At 35.2% G+C, this 23,601-nt stretch overlaps 1 protein-coding gene across 4 annotated transcripts; it reads right to left on the reverse strand.

Moving 5' to 3' along the window:
* Nucleotides 1-2,007: 2,007 nt before the first annotated feature.
* On the reverse strand, nt 2,008-22,569 carry LOC115977243 (formin-like protein 18). Of its 4 annotated transcripts, XM_031098989.1 has the most exons (18): nt 22,188-22,569; nt 20,714-21,405; nt 18,734-18,955; nt 17,163-18,637; nt 16,934-17,054; nt 13,246-13,317; nt 11,304-11,402; nt 11,149-11,190; nt 9,780-9,860; nt 9,648-9,698; nt 9,464-9,545; nt 6,972-7,066; nt 5,663-5,734; nt 5,457-5,573; nt 3,868-3,936; nt 3,709-3,775; nt 2,461-2,818; nt 2,008-2,346 (listed from the first exon to the last, which is right to left on the reverse strand). In XM_031098989.1, exons 1-17 carry the CDS (start codon nt 22,258-22,260, stop codon nt 2,640-2,642), a joined length of 3,609 nt encoding a protein of 1,202 aa, XP_030954849.1. In that variant the 5' UTR covers nt 22,261-22,569; the 3' UTR covers nt 2,008-2,346; nt 2,461-2,639. The 4 variants fall into 4 exon arrangements, with proteins under 4 accessions (XP_030954849.1, XP_030954852.1, XP_030954850.1 ...); XM_031098992.1 differs by lacking the exon at nt 20,714-21,405 and having other exon boundaries at nt 22,188-22,568; XM_031098990.1 differs by lacking the exons at nt 2,008-2,346; nt 2,461-2,818 and adding an exon at nt 2,842-3,544.
* Between the last annotated feature and the right edge of the window lie 1,032 nt (nt 22,570-23,601).

Genomic DNA, 23,601 nt, shown 5'->3' on the forward strand with positions numbered 1-23,601 from the left:
CTAAAATTGAAAGAGAAATCACTACACACATGTGAAAAAGCCCAAAATTCAATAATTAAAAAAAATCCAAAAAACATTTGGAAGCAGAGTTCACCAAAGAAAGATTCACATGGGAATTGAACTGGTGGATGTAGAAGATTAAATTTAAGACATAGTATTGGGTCGTCAAATATATAGTGTATGATCATGATATACTACACGTGTTCAATAGTAGAATCGAATTAGATTAAAATTGAAGGACAATATATCAAAATTGTAAACGGTTAAGAGTTGAGGAAAAAGATAAAGGCAATTAAAGTAGAAAAATGAACTAAATTCAAGTGATTTTAAGATACATATTTGGTAATGGAGTTATTGACAAATTTATATTGCTCAATTTACTTATATCCTCCTTTTTTTTAAAGACTTTTTAAGTATTTAGTGAGATTAATATTGACAAAACAAAAAATAGACACCAAAGAGTGTTATCCTAGTTATATATGAATGTAATTCTAACACTCGTTCTCATTTATGGGCACAACTTTTGAACACGTTCATTTATCACAAATGGAATTGATGTAACAAAATGAATTTAATTATAGTATTTTTTTAGGGAAAAGATTTAGCTAGTTTCAAATCAGTTTTGAGCTATCTTCATCCAATCCACTAAATGACAATTGAAGAGACCATCTATTTGTAGTTTTAGTCATAACATTATTAATGAGTCATATGACTTGTTTGAATAATACACATGGATAGTCTTATAAATCGCCACGTAGCATGTTGTAAGAGATTCTTATCCTAATAATAATTTTTTTTAATCCACCATTATCATTCTTCATAGACATAATGCCATTTCCTAAAACCCTAATAAAGGAGGTTTATTTTGCTAATTAGTCAAATCTATATTATCAAATATCCACTAATAGATGGAAGGCTCATGATAAGAAGTAACATGCAAGCCTATGAAAAACTATCAAATATCCACTAATAGATGGAAGGCTCATGATAACAAGGAACATGCAAGCCTATGAAAAACCGATAATCTAAAATATTGAAGCTTAGGCACTTGCGGTCTATCCGCAATAGCCAATAATGGCCCCAGAATTAAAGTAAACCCCATTGAAGTTCATGATGTATTACAACTACAAGATAAAAAAAATAGCATTATGTCTGATCAAAGAAAAAAAGTAGCATTATGAGAGCTTGCTACTTTTTATCTTATCTAGAGAGTAGTGCTCTATCATTTTGATTGTCTCAATGTCCTTGCACCATATAATCCAATTTTAGCACCTGATAAATTCTTATCTTGAACAATTAGTAATAAGAATTCTTTGACTTCTTATTACTTAGTTGCTTTTATGTTTTTATACTTTATCATTTATAATGACTCTTCGTCATTAATCATTATATTTCAACTCAATTCCCAAAATTATAATTAACAATTTTATAAAGATTTTTTATTTTGATAATTCAAGTGAAGAGGGGAATTTGAACTCTAATTCTCCTTATAAAAATATTTAAAAAAAAAAAAAAAAAATCAGACTACGTCACTGAGCTATGATTAACCACCATGCTGAAACTGCAATATTTTCCTCTCATACGTTCATACAAAGTTGCTATCATCAGGAGCTAATGGATTCAGACCAAAACAATGTTTTGTGAGCATTCCATCTTAAAATTTCACAACATATGAATACTCCAACCTTTCAACACACCCCACACCCCTCCAAAAAAATAAATCAATCAAAATATTGCAGCATTTCTTGCCCCTCAGCCCTATTCAAGTCGTGGCTTGGTCTGTGTTATCAACACATACACATAAATAATTTAGATAGTTACAACAATGGAGGAAAATCTGGACATTTATGTTGAAAAATCTCTCTTGCCAACACATTACATGTAACATTAGGAAGGTAATCCACCGATTCTATTCATGCGAAAAATGGGACATAATGGTGTAGCCCAAACAAGCTACTGCTTGTGCCACAAACATCAGATGCAAAAAAAAAAAAAAAAAATCTCAAGTAAAGCTCCAAAGGCTTGCCAAAAAAATATATTAAGAGAAAAGGAGGCAAACCTCCCAGGAGAGACAACAAATGCCTTCGACTAGATCATTGCTGCCTAAATACATTAGCTACGACTTGATATAACAAAAATTATGTACATCAAGACAATCGACGTAAAACATACAGGAGGATAGGGTGTGGAAATCTAAATACAGTGCTCAGAAGTCAGAACAAAATTTGAAGGGAGAAAAACTTTCCCAGTCCCAAAAACAATTGATTACAACTACGATGTAAAACATATTATACAGGTTGCCCAGCAAAGACAGGATCATACAAACTCCACCATCTCTGTCAGCCCCTATAAGAATAATATTATCATAGCTATGAATAATGAAAAGTAAAGAGTCGTTACGCAAATATGAATTAATTCAAACAAAAGTAGGCCAGTGACCAAACATAGGAGACAGCTTACCTCTCGGTGAACAAATTCAACATCGCAGTCTGCAGCATATTGCATCGACCTCATATATATCTTGGATACATATTCTTATCCCCATCTGAACTATTATATGCTCAACATTGTTTTTCCTTATTGAACTGGAGCATTTATTGATTCTACACAAGAAGGGCAGTATTTCATTTACGTACTTATCATTTAACATTCCCAGTGTGTATTGGAGTTTGTAAATGCCGTTTGGACTCCTTATGTGAAGCGTCCATCTTTAATTTTTCACTTTCTGCTGCTTTCTTTGTTTCAAGCTCAAGCTGCCTGCAGTTTTCTACATGGGCTTGGTTGAACATTCTCACAAAGTTGCGCAGAGTTGAAATAACTGCAGATGTGTTTCAGAAATGTAATAAGGTAGCAGAAACAACACTGAAAAGAGCTGTGCATGTGAAGCCGTCCAACTAGACTTCAAGATTAGAAAACTATAAAGTACAAAACCTAATAAATACCAACAAATATTATCTTTAATGATTCAGAAAAGGCATACACCTGGTCATTACAGTGACAATGTGTAGATTTAGATTGGGGACACAACATGATATATCATCATAATGAATGTGATTAGTAAAGGAATCAGATGCAGCTTCCAATCTGATGACAAACTTAGAAATAGACAGATAACTAACAAAACCAAGATTTTATTGAATTTGACTACTAAGTAAATCTCTTAAAACTGAGATTGCAGAAATTACTAAAACATGCTACAAGATTTCAGAACAAAACATCAGATATGGTAATGGTTTTTGAGCTCATAATTCAGGTGAACCATCAGTTGATTCAAATTTCATCACAAAACTCATAAGCAGCAAATTCTGAGTATATACCAATACCATATATGAAATCATAAATAAATCACAAGCCAAGATTTCCATTTGACCCTAGGGTAATTGTTAGAAGTATGTGGTTAGATGATTAATTTTACCATATCCCAATAGCTTAAGCTTTTGAGACAATTGGTAATTTAATATGGTATCAGAGCGGGAGGTCATAAATTTGATCTTTGTTGCCGCCACTTAACCTCCCATTTAAAACCCTGCATGTTGGACCTCACCTATCAAAAGGGAGTTTGAGCCCATGAGTGAGGGAGAGTGTTAGAAGTATGCGGTTAAATAATTAAATTTATCATATCCCAATAGCTTAAGTTTTGGGGACAATCACTAATTAACAGTATTCAAATTTGTAATTGCATTACACAATGATCATAAGTTATAATACCTTGTTCAAAGGGGCAGCGAGATGGATCTTCTCCAAAATAAATGATCATTGCATCCACATTTCTACCCTGAAAGACATTCCAGATGATAAAGAACATGTATTCATTTTTATGGTTGTAAAAGCATAAACACTCCAACTACTCTTCAAAGCAAGACCTACCACGCCAGAATACAATGAAGCCAAAGACCTCACTTCAGCTTCAGCGGAAAGAAGGAACTCCTTTAAAATCTGAAATATAAAATGAAACTATAAATCAAAGCCAGAACAATAGACAAGGAGCCATAAATTCTATGCCAATAACAAATTAAACACAAAGATACATAAAGCCTAATAAATAAAAACTAAAAGCATGAGGAATCTTTAGCTATAAGAATCACAATTATCATTTCAATGGTAATATTCAAAACTAAAATACTTTACAGTGGTCTTTGATTGTTTTGATATTGTAACAGTATTATCCAGATAAAATTTGGCGCACTTCATATAATCTCACAGTAACTCAATGAAATACAAGATTCACTATCATCCCAAACCCAAACATTTCGTTCTCCTTATGTTTGGCTTATGAACAAGAAACTCTTTAAAGTTTGTCAGACTTTGTTGACTAAAAGGGTGTATTGATGGCATCTACAATTTTCCCTCTTCTTTGCTTTTTTATAACAGTATCCGGACATCCAAGCCCCACAAAGACCCTAGAATGCAAAATTCACCATCTTAGGTCTAATTCTATCAATCTTTAAGAACCCTAAAACCAATCTGCTCATCCCAGCACATGCTAGCCCTAACAAATCATCTCTTTCAGCTGAAAAAATAAGCACAATATAAAGTTAAAAGAGGGTGAACAACGACAAGAAGATAACCAACAAGGGGCAGATAACTATCATCCAATAGCACTCCCAGGATTCATTTCAATAAAAATAAAGAAAAATAAATCAAGCACATATAAAGAGAACACAAGAATTTGCCTGGTTTAGCAAATTGCCTGCATTCAAGGGCAGTTATGAGGAGAAAGTTCCACTAAAAATACTGGGAGATTACAATAGTAGCAGAAAGGCTCTCTCAAAAATCCCAAAGCCCAAAGATACCCAAAACTCTCTTTCACATGCAACGCCTAGAGAAAATATCCTTTGCACTACTCTTAGTTCCGCAGAATGGCTCTAGAATCTGCCATGGCAGAGAACTCTCTCAAGTGAAATGCCAAGAGTTGTGTATCTATATAACTTCATTGAAGCTTGCACTGTGTCTCAATACAGGACCTGAAACTGAATATATATGGGTACATAAGCATGTTGGCTAGGCTAATGCCATTATTTCCTTTTCAAAGTACGACACAGCATATTGAGTGCTGCACAAAACAAGACCAGTATTTAAAGTTATATGATCACATGTGGTACCATTAAGGTGGAATCCGTGAATGTTTATTCTTAAATTCAAGCAATACACATCAACAATTAAGTTGGATCTCTCTATGTGTGCATGAAAGAAAATGAGGGAAAATGTTGAGATGGATAACTAGCAAGTTGAAATATTAAAGAATTCTTGAGAATTTAAAGATAGAACTAGCAACAATGAAGGACTACGTGAAATCTGTCTTTCCCTTTCTATATTACAAGATGAGCAGGTGTTAGCTGAAAGAGTTTATTCATTCACATTAACTACAAGAGAACTGCACCAATGAGAAGTGACGAATGGACAGACTTGGATAGATCCTGCTAGTAATGACAAAAAAAGACTAATAGCTTAAATACCTTACGGAAATTTTCGGATACAGGACCATCAATTTCAGAGGTGGACAGTTCCTGTACAACTTTCTCCAATCCTTTGCTTATAGCTTGCATTTCCTCTGCCAAAATTCTCATTTGTATCTGGATGGAAATCACACATTTCAGTCAAGAAGTGCCAACTCTAATAAAAAATTTCTAAAAATGGTTCTCACCATAACAAATAAGAATACCTTTGATGCAGCCTCTAAGCTAGCAAGGTCCTTGGAAAAATCTAGAACTTCAGGCAATTTATCAGCAAGCACCTACAGCTTATCAAGCATAACATAATCATCACCAAGTACTATGCAGGTAAACTTCCCCATGGGCAAGTACTTCAAAAGCTACCCAAAACTTGACATTAAATCATAATTGATCAACATAATAGTTTTATTTATTATAAAAACCACATATTAATGCACAAAGTTTTGTAATTAATGACAACAAAACATGCTTCTTATATGTAGATGCATACAAATAATCAGAAAAATCAAAACTTGCGGGCTCACTAGCACAATGAAAGACACATTTGACTGAACAAGGAGCCTGTGCATCTGAGGTTTCTCATCATTTTAACAGATTTTTTTATTACTAAAAAAAGGTAAGCAGTATGCTAAAAACATCACAAACTGAACTATATAAGCTGAAAAAACTTAACAGCTCTGTACAATATATGAATCAGCCAGAAAACTTAAATCCAATTTAATGAAAGCCTTCTAAGGATCTACATGACACATCTAGCAAATTAATATGTAGGAATGATAAGTTATTACTAGTGTTAAAAGCATAAAAAGTGAATTTAATCACTTCACCATTATTCTACTAAAGAACAAAAATTAAAAATGAAATCAAATAAACTATTGCAATAAAAGATATATGGTAAACGTTTCCTTTTGCTGGGGATAGCAGGAGCTATTTTTTTCCTTTTCTGATAAACGTTTCCTTTTGGAGATAGAAATTTTTTTTAAAAAAAAAATGGTTAAATGATTAAATTCACTATATCCTAATAGCTTAAACATTTAGGATAAAGGCTATTAATCATGGTATCAAAACAGCTGGTCCTAAGTCCGAATCTTGTCTCCCCTTTATCTCCCATTTACAAAGTTAAAACCATATGTTGGACCCCACGTGAGGGGGAGTGTTAAAATAATAGTTAAATGATTAAATTTACCAATTCCTAATAACTATAACTTTTGGGACAAGTGGTAATTTATCAACACTAATACCAAACCATTAAATCCTTTAATCAATTAGCTCTGCCATGAGTCCAATATAAAATGCATGTCCACTCTCTAATCATGAGCACAAGTGTATAAAACAATTGTAAATTAAAATTAACAAAGATGTAGTTTGCACATGCATGCACAAGGAACATAATTGAGTTATGAAAATTTCCATTTACACATGATAACCTCACCATATGTTCCAGGAGAAGTTTCAAATCCAATGTGGCCAGTCAAGTTTATCATTACAAAGCCCAGAGAAATAAGTACCAACTTGTACCTTACAAAGATAATGCATGAGAGTAGTCTTCTTGTTCTGTGCACGTGTATCTGTAAGTTTAAGAAGGCTATCCAACCTAAACCCAATGGCAGATCCTAGGAAAAAAAAAGCAGAGAATAAAATCAAGGAGTATCAATGAGCAGGATAACAATGTGATGCTGTTATATGTCTGATCCCACAGCATGAGAGAGCAAAAGGTAACATGGCAAGAAAATATAGAAAAATATGTGACAGGAATCCCCAGTATTTTAATAGGGACCAAGGTGCTGGTGCTCATAGCTTTATGAATTTAAGTATCACAATGTAGGATAACTTTATGTTCAAGGGAGCATCTCAACTGCCAAGTGAGCTTAGATTTAAGAGCAGGGATTGAACTAAAGTTAAGACCAAGTGGGGCAATGGCCCCCTGGTTCTAACAAATCCCTATAATTGTTTATATAATATATATGCCCCCATTCAAGATAAAACTGTTTTATAATAAATATTTATATAAATATCTAAAATTTGGTCCCAAAAACATAGCTGAACAAAAATGAGACAGTCTGTTGGTGCATGACATATGGCCCTCCTTCCAAAAAGAATTTTTAACATAAAACACCTTTTTTAAATAAATTTTTTTTACAAATCTATGTTTTTTGTGTTTCACGTAGCTAAAATCCCTTAGTAAATAAAAAAAAGTTCCTTAAAAAGATAAATCAAGGGCAAACCAAGAAATAAGAAGCTAATTGCTTTCAATCAATTTTATTGTTTTATTTATATATTAAGTTAGTTCCTTGATTTTGAATATGCATATGCGCACTCCTTTTTTTAATCAATATATTTCATAATAGTTTTTTCCCCCAACAATTTTGATGGGGGCAGTAGTAAATCCAAAGCACAAATAATTTTTTTTCATCAATTTATGTCTTGAATTTTACCAAATGGTTGGAAAAGACCTGAAGATCCAATAACAATAGCCTACCAACTTATTCACATAGTGGTTATAATTGTGCTTACTTTTCCAATGTTTCTACCACTACTATGAAATGAGAATTTTCAATCATCGGACTCTTTGATTTTGTACATTACAAGAAAAATTACTGAAGTTTTAGTTCATATTAAAATTTTCAGGATTTAAAGGAACGTCAAGTTCCATTTTGAAAGATGATTGATCAAATAAATTAAAAATAAAAAAGTACAAAGAATAAATATTTTGTATTTTTTTATATGTATATATTCTGTTAAACACTAAATAAATGCTAGTTTTATTTTCATGTATTAATTTAGTTTTAAATCTTAGTATACTTTTTATTCCTGAATTCTAAAAAAATTTAGTTCATGCTCCCCCAAACCCCCCGCCCCCCGAAAAATAAAAGTTAGATGTCTAGTTCCATCCCTGTTTAGTGTGTGTTTGGCAAAAATTATTTTTGCTAGTTTATTTTACTATTCAGCTTATTTTTGCTACTATTCATGGGCTGCACTGCACTTTTTGATACTATTCATGGGTCTAACTGTACTATTTTAACTAACTTTTACTTTTATCTACAGTACTTTCAGCAAAAATTTTTCAGTTTCAACAAAATAAGCAGATCCCAAACAGACCCTTAATAGGTCAGAATCTGAGCCACATGTATGTAGTTGTATCTCTTTATGTCATCATTAGAAGTATATACTTCAAGTACTTGTATCTCTTTATGCCACATGTATGTTCATAATTAGATTCATTGTTTCCATACTTCTCCATAGACGTCTACTAAACAAGATTGGCTAAGTGATCAAATTAACAAACATACTTCAAGAGGGATAGTTATTACTTTTATTCCTTCTTTCATGGCTCTTTTTCAAAGTTTTCAAATGCAACTTGCATGTTAAAACATCCCAAAGAGCTAAAAAAAAATTCAAAACTATAAATTTATGTTCCTTGATTTGCCTGTATTTGTCCCTAGATTGCAGCAAAACTTTGTAAAAAAATCCAATTCTATAATGTTATTTTGGATTCCACGTGCTCCAATTATGCTCTTTTTATCTCCCTCTTAAAAGATTACAGGTTTACATGATGAATAACATGAGTTGTTTTCAAGCCAATTAGTAAAACAGATCTTCACACTCTCTAGTATCCAACTCAATAAAGAGGCGAGCATATATCTCACTCACGGTCTCACACAGTAATTTCTCAGCATTCTTGATTTCTTTCTAGCCTACTGCAATACTCCAATATTTCCTTATTAACAACCACTGCCATTTTTTTCCTTCTCAGTAACAACCTCTTGGAAATTGGAAACAGTAACTCGAACCATTTACCAAATATCAGTGACAACCATCAAAATTTTGGCACTCCAAGACCAACTTTTTGTACAAGTATTTTCTTTGTTCATACTCTTTAGAATTATCCAATTTATTAAACGCATAGATGCCTTCTAACAATGATGATAGGGTATTTTGCTGCCTAATTTGTTTTTTTAATAATAATAGTGCATTCAGGATAGATGCCAGACAATTTAATATCAACTTACCCCTAGCAGTTCCCTGGTTCAAAGCATTTCCTAATGAAAGAACTGTCTGCATAATTCTCTTCAGTTTGACAGAACCCTTGATCTGATGAGAACATCAGGTATAAGAAAGTGAGAAGTCAATATTGATAGGAATATCAGAATCACTTCCAAAAAAGAAGTCTAAGCATATGAAAAAATAACTTGCCTCTTCTGCAGCAGAGTAGACAGCACTAAGGCTGCTTCTGAGGTCAGAAACCTAAACGGAATTATAAATAGGCCACATTAACATAGGAAAATCACCGCATATTGAGCAAGTGAGAGACGAGCTTTTCCTCACCTGGGAATGGAACTGTATCTTGAATGAAAAAACTCTGAGCTTACTTTCTACACGTGGTACTTGCATTAACTCTAAGAAGAACTGTCATGAACATGCACAAAGCACATTAATCCAAAAAAGATGCCACAAAATTCTTCAGGGAGGATATGATCCCAAATTGAGCAGTTATAGCAGCTTAAATCAAGGGTTCAATATTTCATCATTAAACATCATAGAACAAGTTGAATTTATTGAATATACATAAAATGGAACCCCCTATGTCAATGTAATGAGAAAAAAATGCTAATACGTTTGAGACAGCACATCCATACATCTACTGAACACAAGGGTTGACTTGGATGCACCAACCAATAGCAGGTAATTTTCTATCAAAGCTATGAGTAACAATGCTAGTTGTGAACACAAAAATAGCTTTCAAATGAAATCCATCAGACCAACTCTTTTACACTCAAATGCTGGTCCTGAAAGATGTCAAAACAAACACAAGCATTTTAAAGTTCAAACTTCTTGAGAAAAGTATACACACAGAGAGACACACTTGCACTTTGGACATCTTGAGACAAGTACACAGATACAGCAAGCATTTGAATTTTGAACTTCTTCAGACAAGTACACACGCAGACACCAAAAATTAAACCTAGGTATATTTTTCTTCCTTCACCATACAATGCATGCCCTATCCAGCAAAACGAAGTCTTTGAAATGATACCCACAGAAGTACATTCAGTTAATGAGTGCAATTACCATAAGGCTTCACCTATCATTTATAATATGTTCATATCAAGCAGTACACTTGTTAAGTGAAAACGGGGTTGTGGGAGAGCATTACAAGCGTCGTGCTGCTAGGCGAAGTGGTGGAGTAATGATCATACGTCTGTAATGCATTGTATGTCCCATATTAGGTCCCATTCTTCTACCCTTTCCCAGGAATTTAGTTGTTCAATTACCATTCTATACTGTAAATACTTGTAAAATAACAGTTCAATTGTTACATTCGCAGTTAAGTATCACTAATTAAGCTAATAAAAAACATACCACAAGTTAGTATTCATAAGTAACAATGGAAAATTAAAACTAGAGCAAAGAAATACTACAGTTGCACAATGATAATAAAGAATTCACAAGAAATTATGCAAATAAGTTACATCAGAGAACTACAATAAGATTAATCAGTTTAAAGGATCCTTAAATGTCCATTGTGTTTGGAATTCTTACTACCTAACATAGCACAACTTCCTCATAATGAAGCAGTAATAAAGGCAAAATTAAAAAAATACCAGTATGCATCTCATCAAATGTGAGAAATCTAGACATCAAAATATCAAATAAAAGGTTAGCACACAAACAGCACTAATGAAATCTTACACACCTGTTCACATTTCCCTAACTTTTCCTTTTCTCCCGTGTAGCCCTGAACAGAGAAATGTAATAAATGCAATTATATATTTGCAGAAGATATAAAATGAATAGAACATGATATACCAATTTTAGTATAATAGTTAATTTAATAATAGTTTTCCAAACCTTAAGTAGTTCCATCTCCTCTTTTGTTGGACAGAACTTTATGAGATTCTCGACCTGATCCACATCTAAAGCTGAATCTTCCAGGGCAAGCACTGAACTCTGTCAATGTTCCACATGAAGCCATAATTGACGAGGACAACTTGTCAGAAACAACCCCCTAATGTATAATGGAACTAAGACCACCTATCTAGCAAAAATGAATGAGAACCATGCTTGGACAGTGGATACTTATAGCAACGAAAAAAGCCAAGAGGATAGGATGACTCCTAGAATGAAGTAGAGCCTCAAGAAAAGAAAGAGGAGATTGCCTAAGCAAGAGAGAGAAAGGGCATGTGTTTTCTTTTCATTTTGAATGAGAAGACGAGGGAGATCATAATCACCAAAATTTAGTGACATGACCTGTTCAAGACCAGTTAAAGACATGGCCCACGCTCTACATACCTTAATAGATATGTTGACATAAGACAACCATAAGAATGTAATTACACTTGTCCCTCTACAATGTGATTGGTTGAATTCTAAGAGGAAATAACTTTTCTACTGATAGTTTGACATACCAAAGAAGAAGCTGTAAGTCAACCATTTTAAGCTTACATCAGGGGTGGGCACTTGGCACATATCATTATGCAGTGAAGTATAAGCTGGCAGTAAGACAAAGTTCCCAGGTTTTATAATGCACCTGTGATCTCACTCTCCATTTTTTGTTTATGAGGAAAGGAAGCGAGACCAATGACATCACTTCTTTGCTTAACTACAGATTCTTTTGAATAAAAGTGTTCTAGTACAGTTCAACCCAAACTTAACATTTGAAATGTGTTCAAAACAATATTAGGAGTATAGATGGTGTTCTCGGCTGGCTTGCCATGAAGAACAGGTTATCTACAAGAGCAAGGATGATGATTTGGGGTTCACAGGGGATTGTGCATGCTGTTCCACCAGAACGGTTACAGAGAGTAGGAGTCACCTGTTCTTTGAATGCTCTTTTACAAAAATAATTTGGAAGAACATTATGGGGCTTTGATTGGTGAATGATATTCCTCCCAAATTGGATGATATATTAAGCTGCAGCACCGGATTTTTTTATGAGGGAAAAGATATAGAGCTTCCCTTTGGAAGGTGGCATGGTGAGCAACAGTTTATCATTTGTGAATGCAAAGGAATTGTAGAATCCAAGGAGGAGAAGTCAAGACAGAAGAGCGAATTGTTAAAAGCATTACAAGAGACATCAAAGCCAAGATGGAAGCTAAGAGTAATTTAGACAATTCCATTCTCAATAAAGTACTGTGCATCAACTGGGGAATACTTGGGTCTGCTCTGGAAATTAATTGAGGTTGGGGGGGAAGAAGTGTTTACAAAAGATATTTGGAGGATGGTTACTGTTTCAGTAGCTTTGAAACAGGCTTGGTATCATTAGTGCTAAATTGATGAGTTGTCTCAAAAGAATTTTGGCTTGTACTACTGGGAGTATCTGTTTTCATATTTTTTCTGTTTTAGAACATGTATTGTACCCGTGTTCTCTTGCTTGTATCAATTATTTTGAGCTATAAAAATCATCAGCATTATCCCAAAAAAAAAAAAAAAAGTTTTCTTGAAATTGATGGTAAAGGGAATACTTTTTTTTTATTAGTAAAAAAATGTAAAGGGAATACCAAAAAGGTATAACCGTATAAGACCAAAAACAGCACCAGTAAGGATTAAAATTGAAGGATAGGTCAAAGAGAAGGGCGTAAGATTAGAGCAAGACTAATAGGACTGAAAATTTAATTTTGCCCTAGATATAGTGGGGTGACAGAACAGAGTTCCTGCAGCTGAGCTCCTATAGTTTAGATAAGGATTTGCAGAGTTGAGCTCTGAACTGCTTGAAGTCTATGTGAAGCAAACTTTTATTTCAATGACCCATAGAACTGGTAGAAGTACACAATTGAAATAGCATTAAGCTTACCATTAAGTCATGCAATGGCACTTTCACCTTTGAAAGCATGATTTCACAGTTATATGCCCGCCTGTGGTCAATCTGCAAGACGTGATAACATTAAACAAATAATAAATATTAATCTGATATTCATGAGAACATAACTTGGCCAAACAAGATAAATGCGACAAGAAAGGGATGCATATAACCTCACTTCCAATGCTGTACCTAATACTTGATAGACCTAAGCATTCTACAATTCCATAATACAAAAGAATAGAAAAGGCCAACATAAAGTACAAACATCTTTCCCTTTCTTTTAAGGAAGAGGGGCGGGAGGGGCGGTTGGGATTTTGAAGGGCATTAGTTATTTTTTTCCCCCCAGTAAATAAAATACATTAGTTCAATCTATAGAATTTAGACTTCTAGCACAGATAAGTTGATAATAAGTGATCCGTATATCCCAAAAAGCTTCAATTTTGCTTTTGGACAACAACTCTTAAGATTTATATGGACCATACAGAGGAAAATCGCACTAGAAATGTATACAATGGGACCTTCTCAATCACTCAGCATGAATGAAGAATATGCAATTGACAAAGAGAGCTAGATGCTCAGTTCTTTGCCATAAATTAACATTTTGGTGCCCATTTTTTGATTTAAAAATTGGTAATCCAAAAATCCCCAAAAATTTACTTAATCTGATAACTTTGGTAACAAATTTTATCCAATTCACACTTATAAAACTATGGATGCATGGATGGATTTAATTGAACAGTTCTGTCTAAGATATTTCATGTAGTAAAAGTGTAGCTAGTTAACATTTGATTGTCCATACCCATCCTATGAGTAAAAATAGACATTGTTACTAAAACAGTAACGGTAATCCTTCTTTCTGAGTTGGTTGCCTGAATGTTGCTATAGATAGTGACAGAAATCCAATTAACATTTTTTGAACTTTTGATCACTTGCATGGCCAGAACTGACACTGGCCGTCACTGACTGGAGCTGCATGAATTCAAAAGTAATTTGGATCCATCAAACTTTTAACATCAGCCATTAGGAATATTTGTATTTTAAAATATTCCTCATGATCAGCAAATTGGACAACTGTTAAGCAACTTCTTTAAGGACCCTACTTGACAAATTGAAAATAACAGAAAAGGTATAAAAAATGATTTTAGAACATAAAGACAGTTTAAAATTATAGTGATGTTCAAGAAACTGTCCACTAGGTATATCAGCTTGCAATAGTCATTAGTTTTGGTAAACAGGGCAGTTGAAGAAACATACTGTTGTGCATAACTTATGCAAAAATATTTATGGGGTGCTCTCAAGAAACCAGGAAAAAAAAAAGAAAAAAAAAACTTCAGTGTTTTGTTTATTGGAAGGCATGAACACATGGCGTTCTCCTTGTTAATATGCCATGCAATCACAAGTCACAACACTGCTTTCTTTACTCTTCCAACACATAACCCTAATTTGGACCTCTTTATGTTTTTCTTCTCATGTCATCATCTTAACAACCTGAAGGCCTAACATTAGTAGCTGCCAGAAGGTTTTACAGCATGTATCTCAAATTCCTGCAAGCTTTTGCTCATTTAATCTTTGCATAGATTAATCCTTAGGACCTTCTGTCACCTATTAGAACCACAAAAAATTTCCCCAACCCAGACCTTAATGTAATTCTACTCCAGTTTTTCCTTTTAGTTTAAGTGTCGGGAAAATTTGTATTTTTCTGGTTTCTAGGGATGGGCTATATTAAGAGTCCATTGGGTCCTATTTTAGTTTTGTTTGAGTTTAGTTATTTAGTTTGGGCGGAGTAGAAAGGAGTCCAACTCTTATTAGGGTTTCAAGAAGTTCAAGTTCCACTAGGAACAGGTATTAGTCATCTATTTATATGAATTTAACGCTTTCTATTCAAGAGAGAAGAACAATAAAAGTTTATTCTTTTTTTTTTTTTCGTTCTTAAAATCCTAGTAACTTAAAACCTTTCGTACACACATTGATTCTTCACCTTCTAAACCCTTACACACATTGATTCTTCACCTTCTAAACCCTGAACCACTCATCTATCAAATAGCCCCAAATACCCTATAAAGGACCAAAACATGGACTTTGGCTTTTCCCCCTTATTTCATCCCCAAATATTACTATTCCTTTTCACCATCAGAAAACCGGATCCGGATCCTCTCCATTTCCCTTTGAAATGGAGAGGGTCCAGTTCACGGACAGGATCACCTTTGCATTATATCAAGGGCCAAAAACGTGCCACGTCATGACTTAACCCACTTAACCCAAATCACACTTAACTACACTTAAAGTAGAGAGTCTTTAACTCAACCGGACAAACCACACTTAACTACCCATCTGAACATTTCAAATTCAAACTCTCTTTATCACTCTCTTCTCCAAGGTTCTCTCTCGCCCGCCATCACGATGCCCCGACTTTTTAACTTGGCTCCTCGCTCAATTCCTCGCTCACCACACAGATTGAAATCTCTAACCCACAAACTCAGCTCCTTGCTCTCATGGATTCAAGCTTCTGGGTCATGACTCATGAGGCATACACTAGATTCAAGCTCGATCCCTCACCCAGATGGCAAAAATAAATTGCAAGAATTATTAATTACCAAGAATTTAGCAAAATAAATCAAAATAACACAAAAGTCAAACTATATAAAAAAAATATGGATTATTATTACAAGTTGCTATGTTTCAAACTCGTGAAAAAAAAAAAAAAAAAATCTAGAGACAAAATTAGTCTCCCTTAAAATCCTGACCGTCCATTCCTAATACTGGACATCAGCACCGACCCTGTGACCCACAACTTCTCAGCTCCATGAACCAGGACACTTGCGCGGCGCACGGAATCAAACAACGGAAGCACCAATTGGTGGAGGTGTAGAGGGCGAGAGAGCTCGTCCTGTAGATCGATGCACACAGCGGAGACATGGATGTCGTGGAGGCGGAGGGTGAGCTTGTTGCCGACGTGGGCGGCGGATCTGGAGTCCCAGAGGCCGCAGTGGCGCGAGAAGTGGTTGAGTCTGGCGCGGTAGAGTGGGACGAACTCTTGCTCTGAAGAAGAAGCCATGGCGATGATGGAGGCGGTGGTAGGTTGAGTCACCTGTGCTGTTAGCTTGCGGCATGAGAGGACTAGGTGGAGAAGAGAGTGAGAAAGAGAGTTAAGTGTGGATAGTTAAGTGTGGTTTGTCCGGTTAAGTTAAAGGGTCTCTAGTTTAAGTGTAGTTAACTGTGGTTTGGGTTAAGTGGGTTAAGTTATGACGTGGCACGTTTTTGGCCTTTGATATAATGAAAAGATGATCCTGTCCATGTACTGGACCCTCTCCATTTCCCTTTGAAATGGAGAGGATCCGAATCCCAGAAAACCCATATTTATTCCTTACTATTTTACAGCATTTTTTTCACCAAACCCTAACCCTAATTCCTCATAATCCAAGCTGTTTAACACTGCCAGACCTGACCCAGGAAATCTACATCTGATTTGACTTTTTCCTAGGTCAAAAATTTTTAAACCATAAAACAAGATAATTGTTTGTTTCTTCGAATGGACACAAAATTGGGGATGAGACTCCTTTTACAAAATATTAATGGACTTAAATCTGATGATGAAATATAAACAATTTCAAGTTAATAAAAAAAAAAAAAACAAATCAATGATGATTGGTACAACTTGAGAACCAAAAACGTTGATTACCAGTTGCACTTTATCTGATTTTGGCCCCGCTGAGCCACTCTTAGACTTCCTGCCATGATCTGACGTTGGAACTGCTGCTGAGAAAAGATTCTCGAGCTCTGACATGTCAATCTCTGGAGCCCTACATTATAAGAGAACAAACGAAACAGCCTATAAGATATTTGAAGAAAAATCAAAGCATGATTCATAGTTTAACATGGAACTTCTCTTTTAGAGAAAAAGTACATACTTGGCAGCATCACCAGATTTTTGTGCCTCAGCCCATAGACTTCCTGACATTGCTCTTGTTAATTTCATCCAATGCAATGGCCTCAGTTTTTTGGCTTGATTACTCTTTGAACTTATTGTACGTGAAATAATTCGACCCTTTCCACCATTGGGAGAACTATTCCCAATACTACCTAGAGAAAGCGAACCTGGCACTCCTTTAACAGAGGGAGCTGGAGGAGGGGGCACAGATGGAACAGGTGAGGATTTCACTGATGCAGGGTCAGAGTGCTTGGATGAATATATGGGGGCAGGAGGAGGTGGTGGCACTGAAGATGGAATTCTAGGACCAGCAGCCTGCCCTGAATGAGGGGGGGGAGGAGGTGGAGGTGGAGGATGTCCAGCTCTAACAGCTATATTCTCCTTCAAATGAGGTGTTGGAGGAGGAGGTGGTGGAGGAGTTGGAGGCAGAGGATGTCCAGCTCTAACAGCTATATTCTCCTTCAAAGGAGGTGTTGGAGGAGGAGGTGGTGGAGGAGTTGGAGGTGGAGGATGTCCAGCTCTAACAGCTATATTCTCCTTCAAAGGAGGCGTTGGTGGAGGAGGTGGTGGTGGAGTTGGAGGTGGCCTAGTTATTGAAGTAACTATAGGAGCTAAAGGAGGATTAACTAATGGATTATTGTTGGAGATTAAAGGACCTGAAGTTTGCCCAGTATGAGGAGGGGGTGGTGGTGGAGGTGGAGGTGGCCTAACACTAACTGGTGGGCTAACCATTGATGAATGATCTTTATAATAAATATCATTGGTAAGTGAAGAATGCGTAGGTTCTGAAAGTTGATGAGGTGGCAATGGAGGAGGTGGGGAAGGAGAAGGAAGAGTTTTCGTAGAACAATCAGTCAAGAGAGGTGGTGGTGGGGGAGCAGGTGGAGATGTTTTGGGTGCAATTGAAACACTTTTGGTATCAACAGATTCAGGGGCATGTGAAACTGCCAATGGGGGCTCTGGAACAGTTGGAGGAACAGGTGCAGGTTGAGTGACTTTGGCACCTTCAGATAAGGCACAGTCATGTAACTGACATTCAATACCAAAAGTTGGGGTTACAGGTGTACCTTGCACAGATTTACAGGAGACTGTGGTTGACTTAGAAGATTGAGGCATCCCTTGGAACATGATGTCAGATTGAGAGGGCAATTGAAGTGCAATCTGAATGTCATGGGGCTCAGCCACCTTAAGGGACTGAATATCCAGGGATGACGATAAGGAGCTATTATCCCTATTTTCAAAAACCGTGGGCTTCTTTTTCTGCCAGAGCTTTCTAGGACTTAGCTCCTGCTGGAGCACATTTAGCGCTGCATCGGCCTTAGGATCTAACCAGTCCACATAATTGAAGATCTCTTGAACTTTTGCAAATGCCTCCATGGGAAGGCCCTCCTCCTCAAAGCACGAGACATCACCCAGAACAATGGAAGCAGCAGCATCCATCTCTGAGAAAAGAATCTTCATCCAAAGAATGACCGGTGTATAAATTTCATATTAGGGAAAATCACCAGAAAAAAAAAAAAGCTAAGTCTACACAAATGTGTCGTGCAATACCTCTGCTCTGAAGTCCTTAGGAAATTGATCCTTAGCATTCCACAATATGTCAATTTCATCCCGGTTTACGATCAATATATTAGACCTAATAAAAGCTGTGTTAAATGTGACACGGAACATCATCTCTTCACGTTCCATGTCATCATTCAAACAAACACACTCAACCACAACATCACCTTGAATATGGCAATTGATGTCTATTTTAACCAATTCGCATTCTGCCTGCAACACAATACAGGTTCCAAACAGTCATAATAATATTAAGATTAGACCAAGTTTTGTAAAAAAAATTAATAATAATCAAAATTAAAAGAGCTTTCCCCACAGATACAAGCATAGAATGAAAGGTCTCAACCAAGTTTCCAGTAATCTTTAGCAGACTCAACCTCACAAACAAATCAAGCTCCCAAAACACTGACCCGTACATCCCCTTACCCCTTTTTTTTTTGAGAAACAAACACACACACACACAAGGGAGAGGGAAAGGGGTACATTTCCTTACCCCTTGTTTTATCCTTACTGGTCTTCAGTAAATTACATACAAATTCAGTTCAAATTATCCCATCCAAAGCCATTTTGGATTTCAGGTCAAGTCCAGAAAGTCATATCAAAGTTTTACTAGGCCACTCATTGCTAAAGTCCCAAATTGAAGAGATACCCAGAACCCAGATTGACCAGCTTAATAGTTGGGATAATGTATATTATTCTCTCTCGAACAGTTGATACAAAAGGATGGAACTATAATTTTTTAAGAAGCTCCAAGGGATTAACGATCAGGTTGACACCAACACAATAAACACATAGAATTATTCACTAAGATGTGTCCTTGCTGAACTCGTGTTTTTAATTAAGAGACCATTCAAAATTTTGAAACCTCTCATCCTCTGTACCAACCAAATGTTTCCTCCTGCAAAATTGAAACAGGTCCAAAGGCCTATTTGATTAATAATAGGCCAAATAAGAGACAATTAAAATGTTTAACAGTGTGAACACATAAGGAAGAAACTCAGTTTACTTTGAGAGGAACTCAGAGGTAGTTTTGTCAACATCGGATGCATCCATTCCAATCCAAGTGATTGACTTCCACAAATGACCACAATCCTACAACTTAAACCTCAAATGACAACCATAGTACCAAGTCTATCCATGTGTTTGAGGGAAAGTCTATTGAATAAGACAAAATACAACTATAAGTAACTCTGGAAAGTCTATTTAATAAAAATTCTAGTGCTTTACAGAAACAAGAGTGACAATCTGGTTTTTGAAATCTTGGGTAAGCAAGTTCTCTGGAAATTGTCATATGGAGGTCTTTAAAAGCAACCTCAATGAGCCACCACCTTTGGTTGTTTGGTTTCCATAGTAGTTCTTGCCTTCCAGAAAAGTAAAAAAGGCTGTCAAAGCAGAGGCTTCATATTCTATCTGTTTTTAACTTTTTAAGATTATTTTATTTTGATTATTATGAGTTAGAGGTATATTCGCCCATTAGCATAGGCCTAAGCCTAATTCTACTTTGTATACAAGCTAAGTCTCCTACTTGTACTAGAAGTCTATTAGTGTAGGGTTTAGTCTACTATATATACCCATGTTATAGTTTATTGTAAAACAAGTTTTGTACTATACTCTTATATAATAAAGATGTAACCCTTAAAGGTCTCCTCTATGAACGTAAGCCGTAAGGCTGAACCACGTAACTTTTTGTTCTTGTGTTTCTATTTTATGCTTCTCTCTTCCACATATATTCAAGCATATTCAACATGGAATATATCATAACTAATATTTAACATCATGCTTACGATTTTCTTAATCCTTGCACACTTTGCCTTTAAATAAACAGAATTCATGCATGGCTCCCAAGAAAGGGAAGCCATGAAAATATCACCTCATCAAAGAGTCAAAAGTAAAGCAATCAAAGAAAATCAATAAAATTAATATGGGTAAACCTCAAAAAAGAGATTTTTTTTTTTAAATAACTAGTTTCACCTGCTTGTAAGCCCGGACACTTTTGCTTCCTTTTGGAGCGTATAAAGCTTTGGGGGTTTTATCAGCAACAAGAAAAGGATCCTGTCCATATACACGAAATATTGGACGACAACCCCCCTGTCCACCAAAATTAGGAATTAATCTGAGCATGACGCAATCCAAGGTGAGTGCTCTATCCAATGGTGGCCATTCGAAGGCAACATTCCTCCTCGAGACATACTGTAAATACCTCAGCTGAGAAGGTATTGGATTCAGTGGGGACATCAATTGCAAAAGCTCACGGGGAGCCTGCTTGTAGACCATGTCTAAGGTCTTCTGCTCTCCGCTATGCAACTTCCTATAGATCAAGAGCGCAGCCAGCATGAAAGCCAAAACCGGCCAACCACCACGTTCACAGTGCATCAACAGCACATTCCCAGATGCAAGCCAACTTTCACTTGATTTTAGAAAATGATGGATAACCTCTATCGTCAGCACCGGGCAACCCTCAAAGTGCCGAGGATAGTCCATTATGGTCATATCATACTCGGACAAAATGTCAGTAATCTCACTATATGCATGCCCTTCACGAAAATGAAATACCAAGAATTGAGAATCGGGCAAGTGATCTCGAAGTTGACCGGCTATCCCACCAATATATTCCTTATAACTATCTTTACTCCAAGCATCAGTAGTGAAGCAGCAGTCAAATACTATATGCATACATACATCGCAAACCCATCAGTCACTAATCTATAAATTTTCTACCAAAACTTAATTAAACAAAAGAATCTTATAGTTAGCACTTGCAATATTTTAAATGCAGAAGCCAAAACCTATGCTTTGTAAACTCATTTTATTCATTGCACTAATAAAAAATTGGGTTCTATTTTTCTGCCACTATAATGCAATGGGACAAAACCAAAATTGAACTCCCATTTGAGACTTCTAGTTCTAGTAAATATTTTTAATACCCACCAAAAAAAAAAAATTGCTTTAGTGATTCAATTCCTTGCCATATACATTGCTGAATTTCCTTCAACTTAGATGTAGAGGCAAACCCAGAAAAAAAAAAATTAGTTAAAAAGCTACAAATTGTATAGGTTTTTTTTTGGGGGGGTTCATTTTGAATTTTCTGAACTAGAGGAAGCTAAAGAATTAGGCTGAGTTGAATGGAATTCGTTGCTTCCTCAAAGCATAAATAGTAAAAATAATGAAACAGTAGCAATTCATATAATACAATTTCCTTCTTTTTCCCACACACTTTCTCAGCAACCAAACAGAGCCAAAATTTGGAAATTCAAAAACCAATACTGCCTATTCAAAATAATATAATAAAATTCCACACTCCAATTACTTCCAACTTGGAAAACCATTTCCTTATACCTCACACAAAAACTAAATTAAAAAACTTTGAATTTTCAAATTCATAAATCCCCGCCAAACAGAAACAACGAATTATTCAAATAAATAAAGAACAAGAACAAGAACGCACCGTAAACTCGCTCGCAGATCTCAAGCAGCCCATCAGGTGGTTTCCGGAAAAACAATTTACGTAGCAAAGCCATCTCTCTCTCTCTCTCTCTCTGTGTGCTACCAAACACAAACGCTCTCCTCCAATTCCTTAACCCTTTGTCATATATTGCATGTGAATGTGAATTTTACAATAAACCAAATGCGACCCTATAACAAATGAAAACAAAGGAATTTGGTAAAACGAAATTAATTACGTATTATGGTGGAATGTTGTGGTCAGGTAAAAGTTGTTGTTGATGGTGGTGTTTGGTGAATGAGACTTGGCTTCAATAATGGGTGCTTTCTCTTCTATCTTTTTCATTTTTTGTTTTTTGGGTTTTTGTTTTTTTATTATGTGATGTGAAGGTATTAATTAGAAATGGTAATGAGAATTGAGAAACGATGAAGATTGGTTGGATTGGATTTTTGGCACCGACTAGCGGGGAAGTGGCACGTCGATGACGTGGATACCACGTCTCTATACAATTATTACAAAGTTGATATATCCTGGATTTGGGGGGTATATTCGTCACTTCCTTTCTTGATTCTATCTCTTTTTTTAGATTCATACATTTATTAATTCTAAATTATTTGAGGGTATGAATCAAGGCTTATTGAATTTAGTCATTATTACTACCAAATCTATAAAAATTATTATATGTAATCATGTCTTATCTTCCTTTTTTTCTTTTCTTCCATTTAAAGCATAGTTTGCCCTAATTAAGATATTAAGATTACAAAACAATTCTCTTTCATTCATGATATTGAGATGAGTATGATTAAAATATTAATGTGGGGGTTTAAGTGATAACTCAATAATAATGATATTTTTTATTCTTTATCCACCTCCCCCTCTCCCATGGTTGAAACTATTAAATATTTTTTTTTTTTTTTAAAGTGATGGAACAAATCTATTTACAAGTCAAAAAATTAAATAAAAATTAATTGAGTTAATAGGACACATGTCATTTTCCATTGATATTTGGAGTCAAACTCTATCTAAACTAGCTTGTAACTCTATACATATATATAGATACACTTAAAGATATACGACAAAATGCATAGTATAATTCATATATATATTTATTTATTTATATACTATTGATAGTCATTTTTATATTTTGTTAATGCTTTAAAAAGTCTTGTAAGAATATTATTAAGTAAAAAAATGTAAATTATCCATTTTTAAAATTTTTTTTTCTATTCATTAATTCTAGACTTTTTGGTTTTTGTATGCAATAACTTGCTTGGATAGATATTTATGATGCACTCCCACATTTAACTTCAAAATTAATAAATAAAACTCTCTCTAAAAATAAATAATTTAGGACACATAGCGCGAAATTAGACTTCAATTATAGAATTTAATTGGATTTTTTCTAAGTTTTGCCTAT

The sequence above is a fragment of the Quercus lobata genome, chromosome 2 (assembly GCF_001633185.2).
Source record: "Quercus lobata isolate SW786 chromosome 2, ValleyOak3.0 Primary Assembly, whole genome shotgun sequence".
NCBI classification, from domain to species: Eukaryota; Viridiplantae; Streptophyta; class Magnoliopsida; order Fagales; family Fagaceae; genus Quercus; species Quercus lobata.